At 41.6% G+C, this 22,074-nt stretch overlaps 3 protein-coding genes across 4 annotated transcripts in view; all 3 read left to right on the top strand.

The window, feature by feature from the left end:
- The window catches only part of LOC144542764 (E3 ubiquitin-protein ligase TRIM39-like), a 26,771-nt gene extending 11,376 nt beyond the window's left edge, over window positions 1-15,395 (top strand). Inside the window, exon 2 of the transcript XR_013507453.1 lies at window positions 14,929-15,395. The gene's annotated coding sequence lies outside the window, so the exon portion shown is untranslated. The remainder of the gene's footprint in view (window positions 1-14,928) is intronic.
- LOC139911074 (E3 ubiquitin-protein ligase TRIM39-like) lies at window positions 4,248-6,646 on the top strand. Of its 2 annotated transcripts, XM_078289976.1 has the most exons (2): window positions 4,248-5,581; window positions 5,942-6,646. In XM_078289976.1, the coding sequence occupies exons 1-2, from the start codon at window positions 4,605-4,607 to the stop codon at window positions 6,009-6,011; spliced, it is 1,047 nt and encodes a 348-aa protein (XP_078146102.1). In that variant the 5' UTR covers window positions 4,248-4,604; the 3' UTR covers window positions 6,012-6,646. The 2 variants fall into 2 exon arrangements, with proteins under 2 accessions (XP_078146102.1, XP_078146101.1); XM_078289975.1 differs by having other exon boundaries at window positions 4,248-6,646.
- Window positions 12,564-22,074, top strand: LOC144542739 (uncharacterized). Its single transcript, XM_078289781.1, has 3 exons — window positions 12,564-14,521; window positions 17,781-17,864; window positions 20,162-22,074. Exons 1-3 carry the CDS (start codon window positions 12,927-12,929, stop codon window positions 21,702-21,704), a joined length of 3,222 nt encoding a protein of 1,073 aa, XP_078145907.1. The 5' UTR covers window positions 12,564-12,926; the 3' UTR covers window positions 21,705-22,074.

Genomic DNA, 22,074 nt, shown 5'->3' with positions numbered 1-22,074 from the left:
TACACTTCATCACTTCGGGGAAAGCAGGTGGCATCCTACACAGTGGGTTTTACCCTCTAATCCAACAACTTGGTGTCAGAAGTGGGATACGGTACCGCCATTCTGCGAGGGTGGAGTAATTTGCCACTTGGAAGACAGCAGGCATGGGGCCGAAGGTACAGTCCAGACATGCCAGGAACGTAGAGGGGCCTCAGGGAGAGGAACAGGAAGATGGGGCTGTAGGAGGGATGGATACCTAGTGGAGCGTCCCGGGCCGCTCCACAAGGTACCCCAGGGGCCGGAGGACATGGCCTTTGTCACCACCATTCCACAACAGTGCCTGAAGTTCCAGATGGAGATGAGTGAATGGTGGGACAAAGAGACTGTTAAGCAGGACATGCGCTGGCATGACATGCAAATGGAGCTGAACAACTTAAGAGAGGACTTTGAACAGCAACCAAGAGAGGAACCCCACCCCCAGGCACCACCACTAGTACCGTCAGGAGAACTCTGCTCCTCAGTCCCCTGCCCGGAGTGAGCTCACCGGGAGGAGTTGGTCTCACTCAGCAGTGCCCAGGCTGGAGGAAAATGACGACATCAAGCAGTACCTGACCACCTTTGAGCAGCTGGCGACAGCATATCAGTGGCCAGAGGAGGAATTGGCGGTGAGGTTGGTGTCATATCTCACTGGTAAGGCCCGCAGGGCATATGTGTCCATGTGGTTGCTGGTGATGCCCTGAGTGAAAGAAGCTATTCTTACCAAGTTTCAACGAGGTGGTCTATCGTCAGGGGTTTCGAGAACCAGACATTCGGCAGGGTGAAACATCCCGGGAGCCGTACAATAGACTGAATGACCTGTATCAAAAGTGGATCCGACCAGGAGAGAACACAAGAGAGAAGATTGGAGAAGTTCTCATCCTGGAGCAATTCTACCGATGCCTGTCTCCAGAGGTCCGAGTCTAGGTGAAAGAGCATGACCCAGGGACAGCCCAGCAAGCAGCCCTGCTGGTGGAGACTTTTCGGGGATCAAGAACTTTCCACCATGAAGCCCAGCCAAAGTCTTTGGCATCAAGGGGTTAGCCTGTGGGCTCCGTTGCGGGGGGTGGTCCTAGTCTGGGGGTCAGTGATGCAGGTCCAGCAAGGGTGAAAGGCAGTAGACAAAGGGGCAACTCCCAGTCAGTCTAAGTCAGTGCCTACTTGTTACTTTTGTGGCTAGGAGGGCCACATTAAGCCTGTTTGTCCTGCCAGGAAGGCAAAGGCAGCCTACCTTTGTACCTTACCAAGGCCTAGTCACAGGCTAAAGAATGTAGTGGGCAAGCAGCAGGTTACCTCAGTTAGAGTCAATGGCATACCTGCTCAGGCTCTCTTAGACACTGGCAGCCATCAGACTTTGATTCATCCATCTGTTTTACAGGGGGGTTTACAGTTAGGAGGCCCAGGACTTAGCAGTTCTTATGTTCATGGTGACCAGCATGCCTATGCCAGCAGAAGTGTACATAGAGGTTGAAGGTCATACCTTTCTGGTGTCAGTGGGGGTGGTAGATAGCCGAGCACATCAGGTGATCTTGGGCCATGATATCCCCATTCTCCTAGATTTGGTTCAATCATGTAGGCTGGTTAATGTGATCACCAGGTCTCAGGGGATGGCTCAGGTGCAGGTTGAAGCAGAGGATGAAGCTAAGCGGCAGTGTGAGCCAGAAACCCTGGCAGTGGGTAGCACAGGAGGATATCTCAGCACTTCCTTTCTTTGGAGAAGAGTTGTCTTTTGATCGCCCAGCACAGGTCAGGAAAAGCAGACAGCAGAGACGGCAGGAGAAGGTGACAGCGACAGTCAGAGTTATGCTAGAGGGGTCACCAGAACTAGAAAGCAGTCTGTCTATTGATCTACCAGGAGATTTAACACAGCTACAGCTGCAGATGCAGGATGACACCTTGCAGGGGGTGAGAGAGCAGGCACTGTCAGGGACAGAGGGCCTTACTTCCTTTGAGATGGGTTATTGTACCACAGATGTAAAGAGGGTGAGGCAGACCAGCTAGTGGTTCCCCAGAGTCTCAGGGAGCAGGTTTTGGAATTTGGCCACAGTGTTCCTTGGGCAGGACATCTAGGTGCCAAGAAAACCCATGAGAGGATTGTGAGCAGGTTTTATTGGCCAGGATTGCCTACACAGGTGCAGGATTACTGCCTGGCATGCCCAGTTTGTCAGCCCTCAGGAAGTAAAAACATCCCCAAGTTTCCCCTTCAGCCACTTCCCATTATAAATGTACCTTTCAGCCACATTACGATGGATATCGTGGGTCCTCTTGAGAGGACACAGGCAGGGAATAGGTTCATTTTGGTAATTGTGACTGTTCTCCAGGGCGGGAATTCTCTCAGAAATATTGACAGATCAGGGAACTAATTTCTTGTCAAACACCCTTTGGCAAGTGTACAGGTTATTGGGAATTAAGGGTATTCGGACCAGCCCCTATCACTCACAGACAGATGACCTTGTGGAGAGATACAATCGAACTCTCAAGAGCATGCTCAAAAAGTACATCTCGGCAAATGGCAAAGATCGGGACAGATAGCTTCCTTACCTCCTGTTTGCCTGTCGTTAATTCCCCCAGGCATCAACAGGATTTCCTTTGGCAGGCAGGTGCGAGGACCGCTGGATGTCCTCTGGGAGACCCGGAAAGGACCACAGGAGACGAAAGCGACGAGTGCGCTCTCTTTTGTGCTCCAGATGAGACAGAGAATGTTGAACATTGAGACAGAAACTTGAACATTGCTTCATGCTGTTTTCTTCTACACTTCATCACTTCGGGGAAAGCAGGTGCCGTCCCACACAGTGGGTTTAACCCTCTAACCCAACACAAGGGGTCTCTCATTTTATCAGTTTTCACAAAAAAACGAATGTAAATATAGGTTAGGAATTTCAGATCTTCATCATTTTTTCTACACACATGATCAGGGCTCTCACAAAATAGATTCACACACACAAAGCGGTAGAAATGTTGAGTTGTGGTGAAAAATTGAGATTTTATTGACATTGGAATTCCCATAGGAATACTATATAAATGGCTCTAAAGCCCGATCAATCTCAATACTGTACCAAGATAAAGCAACAGATAATTGCCTTTCTTTTGGAATCTATATTGTCAGAGCCCAGATCATGTGTGAAGAAAAAATTATGAAGATCTGAAATTCCTAACCTATTTTTCAAGAGGTGTTTTTATTGAAAATCAAAAAAATCATGGTATTTCACACAAGATCAAATGTGTTTGTAAAGAAGTCTATAATAATAATAATAATAAACTTTATTTCTATAGCACCTTTCATACAAGAAATGCAGCTCAAAGTGCTTTACAACAAAGAAATTACATGCACCAAGTGCTTCACATAAAACTTGATGATAATAGCGAAAATAAGATAAAGATGAGAATAGAATACATAGAATGCATCTTCACATGAAAATAGATAGAATGAGCATAAAAACAGGGATAGAATGCCATAATTAATGTAAAATAAGATGGAGAATAAAACCCACTTGATAATAATAGTAAAAATAAGGTAAAAATGAGGAATGTATAACATAAGATGGAAAATAAAACCCACTGAATAATAATAATAAAAAGAAAGTTAAAAAAATAGAGTACATAGAATGCATAAAATCAAGTAAAATACAACATTTTAAAAGAAGTGCAGCAGTGCATAAGTGCGAAGCAAAGTGCAAAAAAGAGTTTCAGGCCTGTATCAGGAAAGTCATAGCTAGTTAAAGTGTGTGTGTGTGTGTGTGTGTGTGTGTGTGTGTGTGTGCGTGTGTGTTTTAGTTGTTGACACACATTAAAAAGGTACAGAGGTCATTTGCTCATTTGAGTACATTCATACCCATAAACCCATAAACATGCATGGAAACATGAGTGTGGAGCTATTTTTCTCATCATTTCTCCCTGACATCACATTGGAGAATCATTTTCATCATTATAATTCATTTTTACTTGAGTCTATCTGGCCAAAAGTGCAAAAATCATGGGAACCTATATTTACACAAGTTATTTTGTGAAAACTGATAAAATAAGAGACCCCTTGTGACTAACTACTAACAATAGTATATTAGGAAAAACCTGCGCTGTGGCCTCATACTTTGACCATTTTTTAAAATTCCAACAGATTTGTGCTCAGCTTAGCTTTTACTTTAAGTGCTGCAAAGGAAATTTTCCACCGTGGAGATGTATGGGTTAATTTTGAAGCGCGACAACGCTCCACCCCTTAATCTGCTTCACTCAAGACAAACCAGGAAACAGGCTGTCATTATTCCTCTCCTCACTGAGAAGAGACACACACACCGAGAGACAGACGATAAGATTCACCTTCAGACCAAACCCACAACTTCCACTGAGGGAGGACAGCTACAGGAGGGAATACTGGGAATACTGGGAATACTGGAATACTGGAATACTGGAATACTGCCACTTCAACCTGCTGCTGACTCCTCACACTGAACAGGAGATTTAGAAAAACACGATTCAAAGTGAAAGTAACTTTCAGGGAACTTTCTAGAAGAGGGAGTGGTGCCACAACTGACTGGCTGACTTCCAGTTTGAGCCGTCTGCCTGGTGAGATTTCAGCTTCACTCAGAGAGAAAATGTCTTCCATATCAGAGGAGGATTTCTCCTGTCCCGTCTGCCATGACATCTTTAAAGATCCTGTCCTCCTGTCATGTAGCCACAGCTTCTGTAAAGCCTGTCTGCAGAGCTGGTGGACAGAGAAACTAATACATGACTGTCCAATTTGTAAGAGAAGATCTTCAAAGAGTGAACCACCTTGTAACTTGGTGTTAAAGAACCTGTGTGAGGCTTTCTTACTGGAGAGAGATCAGAGAGCTTCAGCAGGATCTGAGCTTCTCTGCAGTCTGCACTCTGAGAAACTCAAGCTCTTCTGTCTGGACCATCAGCAGACAGTGTGTGTTGTCTGTCTGCATTCAGAAACACACACCAACCACAGAATCAGACCCATCGATGAAGCTGCACGGCATCACAAGGAGGAACTTCAGGAATCACTGAAGCTCTTAAAGGAGAAACTGGAGCTCTTTAATGAAGTTAAAGGAAAATGTGATCAAACAGCAGAACACATTAAGGTCCAGGGCCGACACACAGAGAGGCAGATTAAGGAGGAGTTTAAGAAGCTTCACCAGTTTCTACAAGAGGAAGAGGAGGCCAGGATCGCTGCACTGAGGGAGGAAGAGGAGCAGAAGAGTCGGACGATGAAGAAGAAGATGGAGGGTCTGAGCAGAGAGATAGCAGCTCTTTCAGACACAGTCAGAGCCATAGAGAAGGAGCTGAGAGCTGAAGACGTCTCGCTCCTGCAGAACTACAAGGCTACAGTGGAAAGAGTCCAGCGCCCCCTGCTGGAGGATCCACAGCTGGTCTCAGGAGCTCTGATAGACGAGGCCAAACACCTGGGCAACCTGAGCTTCACAGTCTGGGACAAGATGAAGGAGATGGTCTCCTACACTCCTGTGATCCTGGACCCCAACACTGCCTATCCAAAACTCATCCTGTCTGAAGATCTGACCAGTGTGAGACGTGGAGAGAGACAGCAGCTTCCTGAAAACCCAGAGAGGTTTGACTGCTACTCCTCTGTCCTGGGATCTGAGGGCTTTAACTCAGGAACTCACAGCTGGGATGTTGATGTTGGAGACAATACAGACTGGGAACTGGGTGTGTTAGCAGAGTCTGTCCAGAGGAAGGGAGACATACGGTCTAGATTATGGAGAATAGAGTTATATAATGGTAAATACAGAGCATTCTCCCGATCAGATCCAAACACTGTTCTCCCAGTGAAGAAGAAGCTCCAGAGGATCAGACTGCATCTGGACTGGAACAGAGGAAAACTGTCATTCTCTGATCCTGATACTAACACACACATACACACCTTCACACACACCTTCACTGACAGGCTGTTTCCATACTTTTACACTAGGAGAGAACTCCCTCTGAAGATTTTACCAGTGAAGGTCTCTGTAACAGTGGACCAGCACAGTAAGAGATGATGATGAAGGCGATGATGATGATGATGATGATCTGCAGGGTGGCGGACTCTCTGGAAGTCCTCATGAGAGCCATTACAGACTTCATCAGTGGCAGAAGACTTTATTCTAATACATCATCACTATATTCTTTCAGAATAAACTGAAAGACTGAGCTCAAACACATTGAGACAGACTGTCAGTGTGGCAGTGGAATCTGTTGTACTGTCAGAACACTTTTGCTTCAGTGTGTGCTTTGACTAACTTTTATTTTTGGGTGCAATCAATAAAATACAAATGACGGGAAAGCGGGAGGAAACATGGCTTCTGATCACTGATCACTGACTTGGGGGCTTTTGATTTTATTATATCTATATTATCCGGCAACAGCTTAAGATGTATTAACTGCTGGATAATGTAATAACATGTCAAAATTTAATAAAAATGTCCCACTAAATGATTTTAAAATGTAATAATAGCTTGTGTTTAGCATATTTTGAACTGACATTGTAATAATAATATTGACTTAAAATGTAATAAGTCATAAGGATAAGAAGAATGTGCTAACTTGGGTTTTTACATTATCAGTCAATATTGTTCTTACATCAGTAAAAAAAAAAGCTACACTCCTTATACAGTAGTAATTGCCGATGAATTGATTGTTGAAGGACGCTCTCTAACTCGCTCTTCTTTATTTTAAAAACACTTTTATATGGAAAAAGAAATATTTCTGTTTTGGTTCTCATTAAAGCTGTGTTCTGTTGTTTGACTAAAGAGCTGCTCAGCGTGTCTTTATTCAGGCCGATGATGATGATGATGATGATGAAGATGACAACAGTAGTGAAAGGAGAATGGAAGTGAGCACGTTGTCTCCAGAGTGGACAGAGCAGGAGACACAGACAGTTCAAATATTCAACATAACCCAATCCAACATGAACCATTTTTGAGGGTGAAATATTCACTAAGACACAACGAGACCTAATAAAAACCTAATAACCTAATAAAAACAAAATAATAATGAATTGTCTTTTGGCATTATCCAGAGCTCACATTACCCAACTTTAATTTGCAGAATATCGTTTACACCCTCCCACTGAAAATACTTCAACTACTACTTTTTCAAATGTAAAGAATCTAGTTTGAACTCTGACCTCTCTCCTGTTAGAATCACATGGAAAAGATCACAGCTAACAACGCTCTCTGTTCTAAAGAGGAACTCAGGAACTTTTACTCTGACCACATTTTAAATCACTTTTTACTTTGACTTCAGTAGATTTTTACACCAGTACTTTCACTTCTATTTAAGTAAAATATCAGCAAACTAACAGTACTTCCACCTGAGTAGGATATTGTAGTACTCTTTCCACCACTGCCTACTACTGAAACTACTACAGCAACTAAGTATTACGGCAACTACTGCTGTACAACTACTATATCTACTACTGCAAAAAAGGATGTATCATTATGAACATGTTTGTGTCTTCTTTGGGACAACGTACATTTGTGTTACTTTTCAACACATAGTGATGATGATGATGATGATCTGCAGGGTGGTGGACTCTCTGGAAGTCCGCATGAGAGCCATTACAGACTGAGATAAAAACCTAGAATACGTTATTCTAATACATCATTACTATATTCTTTCAGAATAAACTGAAAGACTGGCCTTCAAACACATTGACACAGACATGTCATGTGGCAGGAAGAGCCCCAGTACTCTGTCTTTGTAATCATTGTAACTTTAACAAGTGTGAAACGTGATTAATCTAATGTGTATGCATTATAGTCAAAGGTTAAGTAGTATTTTGTTATGAGTGCTGTGCCTTTAAGGTAAGGAAAGACGTAGTACAGTAGTAGACTGACACAGAAACCCTGTAATATGGCCAACAGGTGTTTGGGCAAAGCACAAACAGGTGTGATAAAAACATGAATTCATGTTTTATGTTGTGCACCTGCAAAAGTTGCAATTGAGTCATAACAGGTCTATAAAATCTGATGCTCCGAGACCCTTCTTTGCCCCGTTTTGGATCCTTATCACCGAGGACGGACCGTGTCTATCTGGACTAACCCCCTTTCTTGGACTTTCGGACTTAGCCTCTGGCGAGAAGAAGGATTGGAAACTCGTGGAAACCTCGGATAAAAACTTGAAAACTTTGATAAAACTTCCATTTTCATTTTTATATTTTTGCATTTCATTTATTTTATCCATTTCACTCATTTTAAATTTTTGAACCTTTATGTACCATACTCATTATATCTGGTATACTTTTGTACAACTAGAAGGAAAAGCTTTTGGGTTGTGAGTAAATTCTTTCACTTTGCTTAATAAACCGCTACGCATATTGATTTAAAACCCAGACACTAGAATCCTTGTTTTTTTGTGTGTGATTTACTGTTATCAGCCTCACAATCGCTTTGAGATCATTTAAGTCCGAGCTCTCACCACAGGTCACGGTAACGTATATTTCCTCATGAGCGTTCACCAGAATGCTCCAAATTCCACGTGTTTATACCTCCAGAGGGTCCGGGATTAATTGATATTATATTTGCATCTAATTTGCGTCTGAAATCTGGGGGGTGAGAGTGCTACGGGAAGTGTTTGACATATACTTGATCTATGTAATGAGGTATGTCACATTTGGGCACTGCCCGCGCAGCAAGTAAAAACAGTATAGGTCTTTTAAAAAGGGAGTATTTTTCACTTTTCTTACAATTTTATATCATTAACTTGGCTCTAAGTCTATCTTGAGTCAACGAACACACCTGTGAAGTTCTCTCATGCAAAAATAATTTAGAAATATTTTCAGTAATTAATTCTCCAGTGCCCCTCTCCCACCTAAAGGGCAGCTACAGGCTCCGCCCCCTCCAACACTGCCAAACAGTGGCCCCGCCCCACTCTTCACTTAGCCAACCACACGGAATGTGACACTGTGGCTTGTTCATCTCCTCAGCCAATCACTGCTGAGTTTACCTGACTGCTCTATTGAATTTCCACCCTTAAAACAGCACTATTCAGACTGTTCAGACAGCACACATGATGGTAACAGTGGAGATTCTGGGACTTTTTTAATGCGGGGTGGGGGGGGTGTCGAAGGACCATAAGCATAAAAATGAGGTTGAGAGTTAAAATGAACTATAATGCAACATACAGTAGAGCTGAACAATTCATCTAAAAAAAACTAATCGAAATCACAATATGAACCTCTGCAATTTTCAAATGGCAGAGGCTGGAATTAATTTCTTAAGAGAGAGTTTCGTCCAAAATGGATTTCTAAACAAGGAGTTTCAGAGCTGCAGGTAATCTTTGGTCCACGAATCAAAACCTTTCATCAGAATCAAACTCAGTAGATCCTGCACACTGACATCTATTTTTCTTAACAAAATTGCTTTTCTTTAAGATAAGATAAGATGCACTTTTTTGATCTCCTAGAGGAAATTCGGGTGTCACAGCAGCAATGTACAGTACAGTAGCAGAACAAGGAGAATGTAATTAAAAAAATAGAAGAATAGTGCAGAAAACATATAGGCAATGTACATAAACAATATAACAATATAAATATAAAATGGTTAAAAAGTGTCTCAATGTGCAACCCTCCTACTACACAGTTTTTAATACCAGTGAACAACGTGGCCTCACCGTAGAGGAGCTTGTCAGTGTTTTTACCAGCTCTTGCACAAATATTTTAGATTCTGTAGCTCCAATCAGATATAAAAAGTGAAACCTTCTTCTCTGCATGGTTGAATGAAGAATTAAGGATTTTAAAGAGACAATGCAGGAAGGCAGAGCGCAAATGGAAAAAGGATAAAAACAGTGTCTCCCTTGCTTCTCTAAAAGATCTAATGTTCACTTATCAATGTACAATCAAAGAAGCAAGGAACGCCTATTTTTCTGAACTGATAGCTAAACAGGGTCATAATCCCAGAATCCTTTTTAAAACCGTAAATTCTGTGATTGGTCCCCCGCCTAGCCAGCCAGTTGAATCTTCCCCAGAGAGATGTGAAGAATTTCTTAATTACTTTTGTAACAAAATAGCGGAGATTCGGCAGCACTTTAACACTGAATTCAGAGAGCTTGATGTTGACTCCTGCCCACCTTCAACATTAACCCACTTCAGTGTAATCTCTCTGTCTACCCTGGAACGCACTGTTGCACTTTCAAAATCATCCACCTGCCCTTCAGACTGTATTTCCACTTGGTTTTTAAAAGCTGTATTTCAGACGGTTGGTCCAGATATTTTAGCCATTATTAACTGCTCTCTGTCTACTGGTATTTTCCCCTCCTATTTTAAACATGCCACTGTTTACCCCCTTTTAAAGAAGCCCTCTCTAGATCCCTCTGTTTTAAGTCATTTTAGACCCATCTCCAAGCTGCCATTTTTATCGAAGATTTTAGAAAAAATCGTCTCCACTCAACTGATTTCTTTTATGAACAACAATCAAATTTTTTGAAAAATTTCAATCTGGTTTCCACTCCCTACACAGCACTGAGACTGCTCTGGTCAAGGTCACCAATGACTTACTGCTTGCAGCCGACACAGGCCTGTACTCCATTTTAATTCTCCTTGACCTCAGCTCAGCCTTTGACACGGTGGACCATAATGTCTTAATCAGCCGTCTGAAGGACTATGTTGGCATCAGTGATGTGGCTCTGGATTGGTTCATCTCCTATCTGTCGAACAGGTCCTTCTCTGTAATGCTTGGACATGCCTCCTCCTCTTGTGCCCCTCTCTCTTGTGGAGTACCCCAGGGTTCTATTTTGGGTCCCCTCTTATTCACTATATACATGCTACCCCTGGGGCAAATCATGCGTAGGCATGACATCGATTTACATTGCTACGCGGATGACACCCAATTGTATGTCCCGTTAAAGCCTGGTACCACCGATGTTTCTTCTATTATGTCCCGCCTTACTGAAATTAAAAATTGGATGTCCAAAAATTTCCTGCAGTTGAATGACTCCAAATCAGAATTGATTATAATTACCCCCTCTGGCCCCAGCACTAACAGCGTTAACAATCTCTCCTCTAGTCTGGGTGCCTTATCTAATAATGTTCGTAAAGAGGCCCGCAACCTGGGTGTCATCTTTGACTCAGAGTTGTCTTTTGATGCTCAGGTGACCAAAGTGGTGCAGTCCTGCTTTGCCCAACTGAGACAGCTAACCAAGATCAGGTCTTTCCTTTCCTCTGCAGACTTAGAAAAGGTCATCCACGCTTTTATCTCCTCCAGACTTGACTATTGCAATGTGCTTTATTCTGGTATCAGCAGGCGAAACATCCAGAGACTGCAGTTGATACAAAACGCTGCTGCCAGGCTTTTAACACGTACTAAGAGAAGCGACCACATCACACCAATCCTTGCTGCCCTTCACTGGTTACCTGTGAGTTTTAGAATTTATTTTACTGCTTGTTTTCAAAGCCTTGAATGGTCAGGCTCCTGCCTATATCTCTGATCTGCTAACTCCCTATGAGCCTGATCGCTGCTTGAGATCCTCCAGCAGGGCCCTACTGATGGGTCCAAAATCTCGACTTGTCACTAAAGGTGACCGGGCCTTTGCTGTTCGGGCCCCTCAGCTGTGGAACTCCCTGCCTGGGGATCTCAGGCAGGCAAACTCAGTATCCTCTTTTAAATCTCTTCTTAAGACTCACTTTTATCTTATGGCTTTTTCTTAACTGATGGTATTTGTTGTAACTTTTTAAATGATTTTATCTTGTTTATATCTTAATTTTTGGATCTTATCTACTTTTATTATCTGTTTTTATTGTAAAGCACGTTGTAACTTTGTTTTTGAAAGGTGCTATATAAATAAAGTTATTATTATTATTATTATTATTATTATTATTATTATCTTCTTTCTTTCATTCTCTTCTTTCATTATTATCTTATCTTAAAATTAACAAACGGCTTTTGTGTTTGGGGTCAAATTGACCGCAGCAATTTAAACCTACAAAACATGAATTGTACGGGAAAGTTCCCTCAGTGTCAGTCAAAACAAAGAGAAAGAAAATATGTGTACAATTTGTATATTTTCTCTGGTTTAATGAGGCTTTTGTGACCCCAAACAACACCGCTGTATACAAAGTGTGTACAGGACCTTGAAAACGAATCATCATGTTAAATTTTATGTTTACCAGTTTTCCCCATGAAATTAGGAAAAGTCATGAAATATGAAGCTGGAAAAATAATGTTAATCATGTTTTTAGAGACGTTAAATGTAGAATGGGGTCAAACTGACCCCAAACATAACAGGAGGGCTAAACAATTTTAAAGTTCCAAAAAATGCATGACAACAAAAACTTGTGATGATATGAATCACAGTTTAAATTGCAATGGCAATATTCTGTAAAATACTGGATGGACTGGATGTGAAATATCTGGAAAAAATGAAACATAACATCAACACCTGTCACTCTTTTTTCTGTCTAAAAGGAAGCCTTGGTCACTTAAAACAACACAATCTTACATTTCAGGCAATTTCAATGTGTCAATCAAAGTTAAACAGCCAATGACGTACAAGAAAATTTGGGGTGGCACCAAGGGTGGCCGTGATTGGCATGTCAAAGCTCCGCCCCTTATCTGCTTCACCCGACACAAACCAGGAAACAGGCTGTCATTCTTCTTCCTCTCCTCACTGAGAAGAGACACACACACCGAGAGACAGACGATAAGATTCACCTTCAGACCAAACCCACGACTTCCACTGAGGGAGGACAGCTACAGGAGGGAATACTGGGAATACTGGGAATACTGGAATACTGGAATACTGCCACTTCAACCTGCTGCTGACTCCTCACACTGAACAGGAGATTTAGAGAAACACGTGTCAAAGTGAAAGTAACTTTCGGGGAACTTTCTAGAGGAGGGAGTGGTGCCACAACTGACTGACTCACTTCCTGTTTGAGCCGTCTGCCTGGTGAGATTTCAGCTTCACTCAGAGAGAAAATGTCTTCCATATCAGAGGAGGATTTCTCCTGTCCTGTCTGCCATGACATCTTTAAAGATCCTGTCGTCCTGTCATGTAGCCACAGCTTCTGTAAAGCCTGTCTGCAGAGCTGGTGGACAGATAAACTAATACATGACTGTCCACTTTGTAAGAAAATATCTTTACATGGTGAACCACCTCGTAACTTGGTGTTAAAGAACCTGTGTGAGGCTTTCTTACTGGAGAGAGATCAGAGAGCTTCAGCAGGATCTGAGCTTCTCTGCAGTCTGCACTCTGAGAAACTCAAGCTCTTCTGTCTGGACCATCAGCAGACAGTGTGTGTTGTCTGTCTGCATTCAGAAACACACACCAACCACAGAATCAGACCCATCGATGAAGCTGCACGGCATCACAAGGAGGAACTTCAGAAATCACTGAAGCCCTTAAAGAAGAAACTGAAGCGCTTTAATAAAGTTAAAGGAAACTGTGATCAAACAGCAGAACACATTAAGGTCCAGGCCCGACACACAGAGAGGCAGATTAAGGAGGAGTTTAAGAAGCTTCACCAGTTTCTGCAAGAGGAAGAGGAGGCCAGGATCACTGCACTGAGGGAGGAAGAGGAGCAGAAGAGTCGGATGATGAAGAAGAAGATTGAGGGTCTGAGCAGAGAGATAGCAGCTCTTTCAGACACAGTCAGAGCCATAGAGAAGGAGCTGAGAGCTGAAGACGTCTCGTTCCTGCAGAACTACAAGGCTACAGTGGAAAGAGTCCAGCGCCCCCTGCTGGAGGATCCACAGCTGGTCTCAGGAGCTCTGATAGACGAGGCCAAACACCTGGGCAACCTGAGCTTCACAGTCTGGGACAAGATGAAGGAGATGGTCTCCTACACTCCTGTGATTCTGGACCCAAACACTGCTGATATAAGACTCATCCTGTCTGAAGATCTGACCAGTGTGAGGCGTGGAGAAGAACAGCAGCTTCCTGAAAACCCAGAGAGGTTTGACTGGTCCTACTCTGTCCTGGGATCTGAGGGCTTTAACTCAGGAACTCACAGCTGGGATGTTGAGGTTGGAAACAGTACAAACTGGGAACTGGGTGTGTTACCAGAGTCTGTCCAGAGGAAGGAACTCATACAGTCTGGATTATGGAGGATAGAGTTCGGTAATGGTAAATACACAGCATTCTCCCCATCAGATCAAGTCACTGTTCTCCCAGTGAAGAAGAAGCTCCAGAGGATCAGACTGCATCTGGACTGGAACAGAGGAAAACTGTCATTCTCTGATCCTGATACTAACACACACATACACACCTTCACACACACCTTCACTGACAGGCTGTTTCCATTCTTTGATACTTGGGATGAACTCCCTCTGAAGATTTTACCAGTGAAGGTCTCTGTAACAGTGGACCAGCACAGCGATGAAGATGATAGTGATGATAATGATGATGATGATGATGATGATGATGATGATGATGTTGATGATGATGATGATGATGATGATGTTGATGATGATGACGATGAAGATGATGATGATGATGATCTGCAGGGTGGCGGACTCTCTGGAAGTCCTCATGAGAGCCATTACAGACTTCATCAGTGGCAGAAGACTTTATTCTAATACATCATCACTATATTCTTTCAGAATAAACTGAAAGACTGAGCTCAAACACATTGAGACAGACTGTCAGTGTGGCAGTGGAATCTGTTGTACTGTCAGAAGACTTTTGTTTCAGTGTGTAGAAAAGAGTTACTCACCCTAGAACTCAGTTTCCCATGATCCTCTACTCCCTCCCACTTGACCTTTTACCTGCCACTCCACCTCACTGCCCAGCTGTGTATGATTAGGACTGATGCACTCAGTTTGTTCCCTTTGTCTAACAACTGTGTTCCAACAACCTTCCTACTGACCATCGGTCCCGCTGCCTTAAAAATTGTGTGTGTATGACAAATGTAAGTGATTATTTACTGTTTGAATTATTAATGGTAAAATATAGTTTCATTATCATGTACATTTGTTTAAGATATATATCTGATTCCTGTTGGATGCACTAAACTGGTGTTTAGATGTCAACTGTAATCATCATTCAGCTTTGGCAGTTATTATTTATAGTTGGTGTTATTTTGGTTAGTTTATAGTCTAATCAGTATATTTGTAGGTAAGTGATAGTTCAGCTTGATTCAATATTAATAATTCCTCATGTATCTGTAGTAATGTGCACTGGTCATATTTGTGAATGTTTTGAATTGAATATTGAATTTGATTGAGGTTGATTGTTGTGTTTATTGATTATTGTATTCCTTTTCTTCTCGGCTTGTATTACAGAACCACACAGACAAATATACAACATACATTCAAATAAACTTTGATGCATGGATCTGGACTGTGGGACATTTTTTATACAACCTGACCGTTGTACCATGGTGGTGATAGTCTCCTGAACACATAGAACCAACCCCTTTCTAACACACTGTGTGTTTGACTAACATTTACTTTTGACTGCAATCAATAAAATACAAAAGACAGGAAAGTGATTTTATTATATATATATTATCCAGCGAATTATTAAACAACTTAACATGTATAAACTACCTGATAATGAAATAATAATATAGACTTTTTAATTTAATAAGTCATAAAAAAGTAATTGTAGTAAAAAACAGTGAAAAATAAATAAAGCTATAGCCTACTCCTTATACAGTAGTAATTGCCGATTAATGCAATATTTTGATTTAATTACATTATCCCACAATTTATTAAATTAACAAGTAGGCTATTATTACATTTTGAACTCATTTATTACATTAGTTATTACATTATCAGTTGCTACAGGTTTGAAGCTTGTTGAAGGACGCTCTCTAACTCGCTCTTCTTTATTTTAAAACACTTTTATATGGAAAAGAGAAATATTTCTGTTCTCATTAAAGCTGTGTTCTGTTGTTTGGCTAAAGAGCTGCTCAGGGTGTCTTTATTCAGGATGAAGATGGTGATGATGAAGATGATGGTATTATTATTGTTATTACAAATGTTTTGATACTTAAAGTTCTTGAGTCTCATATTTATACTTGTGAATAGTGAATAGTGACATCTGGAGGTCAAATTGTAAGAACCATAGAGATAAAACTGTTTAGTCTCTGTGGTAAGAACTCTCTCAAATGACAAACTCTTTCTGATGATTTCAACTTTTTAACCTGTGAAGCTGCAGCGAGCCTCGGCCTCATCCTGCCTCACTAACTGACTTTCTAGTTCTTGATCACGTGGATTCAGCGCCTCCCTCAGGCTGAAAGACGGAATTACAGTTCACTGACCGTTTTCAGCCCACAGGTACACTCTTAAAAACTGCCAGGTCCAACTGGGATCCTCCAGGAACCTGTACAAGGTTCTCTGAAGAACCTCACAGTTTGGAGAGGTTCTTGGAAGACTACTAAAATATTTCAAAGGTTCACAGAAGAACCCTTTTCTCCGCTGGGGGATCTGAAGGAACCCACAGAGTATGAGGGATTCATAAAATCTTAGAAAATTGAGATGACAGAGAGAAGACATTGATAGTTTTAGTTCAGTTTTAGTTTTCTTTTTTTTTTTTTTTTTTTTTTACAAAGTCTTGCTTTAATTTTTATTTCAGTTAATGACAATGATTTTTAACAGTTGTTTTCATCTTAGTTTTAGTTAATAACTTCCTCCCAACACTGATGTTTGGTTGAATTCGACTCAAACCAAAGGGAAAAGGACATTAGGAAGCTGAGATGGTAAAAAAAATTCTTTTAAACTTACAGAGTGCAAAAAGTGCTCAAAGAGTGCAAAAAATAAAAATAAAAGTGAAAAAAACTGTTTGCTTAAAAAGTCAATTTTAAGGAAACAGTCACCGTTGATCTCCTGATGGGCTGAAAACATTTGAAAACATCTGAAAACATCTGAAAACATTTGAAAACATCTGAAAACATTTGAAAACATCTGAAAACATTTGAAAACATCTGAAAACATCTGAAAACATTTGAAAACATCTGAAAACATTTGAAAACATCTGAAAACATCTGAAAACATTTGAAAACATTTGAAAACATCTGAAAACATTTGAAAACATTTGAAAACATCTGAAAACATTTGAAAACATTTGAAAACATTTGAAAACATCTGAAAACATTTGAAAACATCTGAAAACATTTGAAAACATTTGAAAACATTTGAAAACATCTGAAAACATCTGAAAACATCTGAAAACATTTGGTTTCTTTGTCTTGACTTTTACCTGCAGACGACCAGCCTGACATCAGGGTTTATTTCCTCTGCGTCCCTGCAGTAGACTTCATGTCAGAATACAGAAAAACAGAAACCTAAACATGTTGCTGTGACTCTCTGATCCGTCCTTTAGGTTCCCAGATCTTTAAATTCTTCCAAATGGTTTTCATCGTCCTGCTGATTTGTAACTGGAACTTGTTTCACTTCCCGGTGGCAGCGCTCCTGGATTTCCTTGAATCCTCAGTCTGAATGAGAACATCTGTACTCTCCCTTCCTTAATAACTGCTGCTGCTGAGCTTCCCTTGAGCAAGGCACTGAACCCCCAGCTGCTCAGCTCCCAGTGTGAAGGTGTGGATCTGAATGAATGAAAGTAAAACTGTGAAAAATAAGATGGAAAAAGCATAATAAGGACTGCCAGCAGAGGGCAGTATGCACTTATCCTCTGTTTCTGTCCAGTCTTAACAGTTTTGTATTTGTGTTGATGGTGGAAAGTCAGTTTTTAAACTCGTCTCCCTCTGTAGTGTCAGTGTGTACTTTGTTCATTTAGCAAAGCAGCTAGTAGGAGAGGACAGGTTATTAGAGAGTAATGGATCGCTAGTGATGAGGCTAATTTCTGTGTTATCTTTTTGTCTCTGTCAGGTTGTCTGATTTTAAAGAAGAGCACAGACTGAAGGAGAAGAGCCTCAGCAGCGTCTGCAGCCTCAGACAAACCGTCCTACAGAGGCAAACAGCAGATATTACTTTTTATAGACGGCTTTCACACTAATATCAAACGTTTTGTTAAGTTTGGATCATCGTGACAGGTGTGAACACGCCATGTGGACTCGGGTGCAGACCACAATCTTGCAAAAGGTTTGCCAAAAATCAGCGGCCTCGGTCCTCTTCCATTCGGACCGTGGGGTTTAGATTTCAAATCAACAAAATCATACTCATGAATATTACTAAATGATATACATTCCAGTTCTTTACCAGCAATCCTCTTGTTGTGACAGAAATAATAATATATATAATGCATAGCACTTTTCAAGACAGATTTACAAAGTGCTTCACAACCAATCCACAGCAGGGATTCAGCCAGTAGCGACTAAGCTAAGATGAAGCTGATGTTAGCTAGCAAACTTAACCAGGTTAGCCTGTAAAATTATTTGGTGGCAAACACCATAAATCTAGATAATGCATTGCCAGCTGCTTGTTGAACAAATAACAAGTGACAGAAAACAAGTGACAGAAACTAGAGGAAATATTTTGAAGGTATCGTGGACTCACTGTTTTGCTAGCTGCTAGCTAGCTTACTCACAATGCTGCGAACACGCTCTCTTAAATGCTAAGTAAAAATAGTTTACTGTGAGTTCATCTGTATATTTTGTTTATGTGTTAAGTTTAATTTCAGCGGCACCGCACCTTCTACCGAACTCTACTGTTTACAATCTGACCTGACCGTCCAGAACTAGATCACTCCGCCAGGAACCGCCTTTCACCCCACAGCGGTCTGTGCTGCGGCAGAGAAAAATAGTTCTGTGATTTCCTGGTTAGTGAAAGTTGTGTAATGGAGGAACTGAGTCAGGAAATCAGAACTAATTTTAACTGATGTACTTTGCAACTTTTACGTTTACTCTCAACTCTGTGGAGCCACAAACGGCTTTTTTGGAGATATTTTTTGGAGACAGTTTGGACTCATTGTCTCCAGAGTGGACAGAGCAGGAGACAGACAGTTCAAATATTCAACATAATAACCCTGATGTTAATAACTAAAAACTATAAGACTAAAGTTTAAAGTGTCTAAAGTGCTGCTGAGCATTAAATCCTGTGTAATAAAAACTGCTGTGTAAGTTGAGTCCAAGGATAAAGTCAATAGGTGCATAATGTCCATGTGAGACATAGTCCAGATCAAGTGATTAGTTCAGGTTTCTCTTTTTCAACTTTATTTATATTCATTTATTTATTTATTTTTGCTATTTAACTAAATATGTATGCATATAGATAAGTACATGTGTATACATTTGTATGTGCATATATATGTGTGTATGTAGAACTATATGTTAATGTTTGAATGTATATACATGTGTGTATACACATTCATTAATCTCTACTTTAATCTTCATAGATTGTATATAGGCAGTGGGAGCTAAAGGATGGGGGGTTAGAGTATATGGGGTTAAAAAAAATAAATAAAAGGGAAGTGTTGTTATGCCTGATCTCTTTTGTCATATATATCTGAACTTTGCTATTCCTGAATAAAAATACGGTTAAAAAACAAATGAAATTAAAAATGAACTATAGTGCAATATACAGTAGTTTGACTGTTTTTAATCAATTGTGTGTACTCAAGATTCAGCAAATAAATTTGAATATGCTCAAATTAATTAAACAAATTATTACCTGCAGGACAAAGTTTCTATCACTGCAAAGACTCATTTGACTTGTATTGTCCAGTAATTATTTAGGTGAAAAACAGACTCTGGACTGGATGTGAAATATCTGGAAAAAATGAAACAACATCAACACCTGTCACTCTTCAGCACTTCTTTCTGTCTAAAAGGAAGCCTTGGTCACTTAAAACAACACAAACTTACATTTCAGGTAATTTCAATGTGTCAATCAGAGTTAAACAGCCAATGATGTACAAGAAAATTTGGGGTGGCACCAAGGGTGGCCAATCACGGCCACCCTTTTGGATCCGCCCCTCCCCTTGAGTCACATTTGCCAAATCACATGGTATTGACTGTTAATCATTCTTAGTTCAGCCTTTCAGTTTAATTTTGAAGCATGACAAAGCTCCGCCCCTTTTCTGCTTCACCCGACACAAACCAGGAAACAGGCTGTCATTCTTCCTCTCCTCACTGAGAAGAGACACACACACCGAGAGACAGACGATAAGATTCACCTTCAGACCAAACCCACGACTTCCACTGAGGGAGGACAGCTACAGGAGGGAATACTGGGAATACTGGGAATACTGGAATACTGGAATACTGGAATACTGCCACTTCAACCTGCTGCTGACTCCTCACACTGAACAGGAGATTTAGAAAAACACGATTCAAAGTGAAAGTAACTTTCAGGGAACTTTCTAGAGGAGGGAGTGGTGCCACAACTGACTGGCTGACTTCCAGTTTGAGCCGTCTGTCTGGTGAGATTTCAGCTTCACTCAGAGAGAAAATGTCTTCCATATCAGAGGAGAATCTCTCCTGTCCCGTCTGCCATGACATCTTTAAAGATCCTGTCGTCCTGTCATGTACCCACAGCTTCTGTAAAGCCTGTCTGCAGAGCTGGTGGACAGAGAAACTAATACATGACTGTCCAATTTGTAAGAGAAGATCTTCAAAGGTGGATCCACCTCGTAACTTGGTGTTAAAGAACCTGTGTGAGGCTTTCTTACTGGAGAGAGATCAGAGAGCTTCAGCAGGATCTGAGCTTCTCTGCAGTCTGCACTCTGAGAAACTCAAGCTCTTCTGTCTGGACCATCAGCAGACAGTGTGTCTTGTCTGTCTGCATTCAGAAACACACACCAACCACAGAATCAAACCCATCGATGAAGCTGCACTGGATCACAAGGAGGAACTTCAGGAATCACTGAAGCCCTTAAAGGAGAAACTGAAGCTCTTTAATAAAGTTAAAGGAAACTGTGATCAAACAGCAGAACACATTAAGGTCCAGGCCCGACACACAGAGAGGCAGATTAAGGAGGAGTTTAAGAAGCTTCACCAGTTTCTACAAGAGGAAGAGGAGGCCAGGATCGCTGCACTGAGGGAGGAAGAGGAGCAGAAGAGTCGGATGATGAAGGAGAAGATTGAGGGTCTGAGCAGAGAGATAGCAGCTCTTTCAGACACAGTCAGAGCCATAGAGAAGGAGCTGAGAGCTGAAGACGTCTCGTTCCTGCAGAACTACAAGGCTACAGTGGAAAGAGTCCAGCGCCCCCTGCTGGAGGATCCACAGCTGGTCTCAGGAGCTCTGATAGACGAGGCCAAACACCTGGGCAACCTGAGCTTCACAGTCTGGGACAAGATGAAGGAGATGGTCTCCTACACTCCTGTGATTCTGGACCCCAACACTGCCCATCCAGAACTCATCCTGTCTGAAGATCTGACCAGTGTGAGACGTGGAGAGAGACAGCAGCTTCCTGAAAACCCAGAGAGGTTTGACTGGTACAGCTGCTCTGTTCTGGGATCTGAGGGCTTTAACTCAGGAACTCACAGCTGGGATGTTGAGGTTGGAGACAGTCCAGACTGGAGACTGGGTGTGGCAGCAGAGTCTGTCCAGAGGAAGGGAATCATACGGTCTGGATTATGGAGAATAGGGTTCTTTATTGGTGTATACACAGCATTCTCCCCACCAGGTCCAGTCACTGTTCTCCCAGTGAAGAAGAAGCTCCAGAGGATCAGACTGCATCTGGACTGGAACAGAGGAAAACTGTCATTCTCTGATCCTGATACTAACACACACATACACACCTTCACACACACCTTCACTGACAGGCTGTTTCCATACTTTAACACTGATGAAGAACTTCCTCTGAAGATTTTACCAGTGAAGGTCTCTGTAACAGTGGACCAGCACAGTTAGAGGTGATAGTGATGATGATGATGATGATGATGATGATGATGATGATGATGATGATCTGCAGGGTGGCGGACTCTCTGGAAGTCCTCATGAGAGCCATTACAGACTTCATCAGTGGCAGAAGACTTTATTCTAATACATCATCACTATATTCTTTCAGAATAAACTGAAAGACTGAGCTCAAACACATTGAGACAGACTGTCAGTGTGGCAGTGGAATCTGTTGTACTGTCAGAAGACTTTTGTTTCAGTGTGTAGAAAAGAGTTACTCACCCTAGAACTCAGTTTCCCATGATCCTCTACTCCCTCCCACTTGACCTTTTACCTGCCACGCCACCTCACTGCCTGACCATCGGTCCCGCTGCCTTAAAGA

Source organism: Centroberyx gerrardi, chromosome 18, assembly GCF_048128805.1.
Source record: "Centroberyx gerrardi isolate f3 chromosome 18, fCenGer3.hap1.cur.20231027, whole genome shotgun sequence".
NCBI lineage: Eukaryota > Metazoa > Chordata > Actinopteri > Beryciformes > Berycidae > Centroberyx > Centroberyx gerrardi.
Note: the sequence above shows the minus strand (reverse complement) of the source record. Positions and strands in the feature narration are given on the sequence as shown.

Coding starts and splice junctions, on each gene's coding strand:
- LOC139911074 (XM_078289975.1), top strand. CDS start 4,605: ATGTCTTCCATATCAGAGGAGGATTTCTCCTGTCCCGTCTGCCATGAC.
- LOC144542739 (XM_078289781.1), top strand. CDS start 12,927: ATGTCTTCCATATCAGAGGAGGATTTCTCCTGTCCTGTCTGCCATGAC. Junction 14,522..17,780: donor CAGTGGCAGAAGACTTTATT/CTAATACATCAT, acceptor TGTCTCTGTCAG/GTTGTCTGATTTTAAAGAAG. Junction 17,865..20,161: donor AGACAAACCGTCCTACAGAG/GCAAACAGCAGA, acceptor CACACTGAACAG/GAGATTTAGAAAAACACGAT.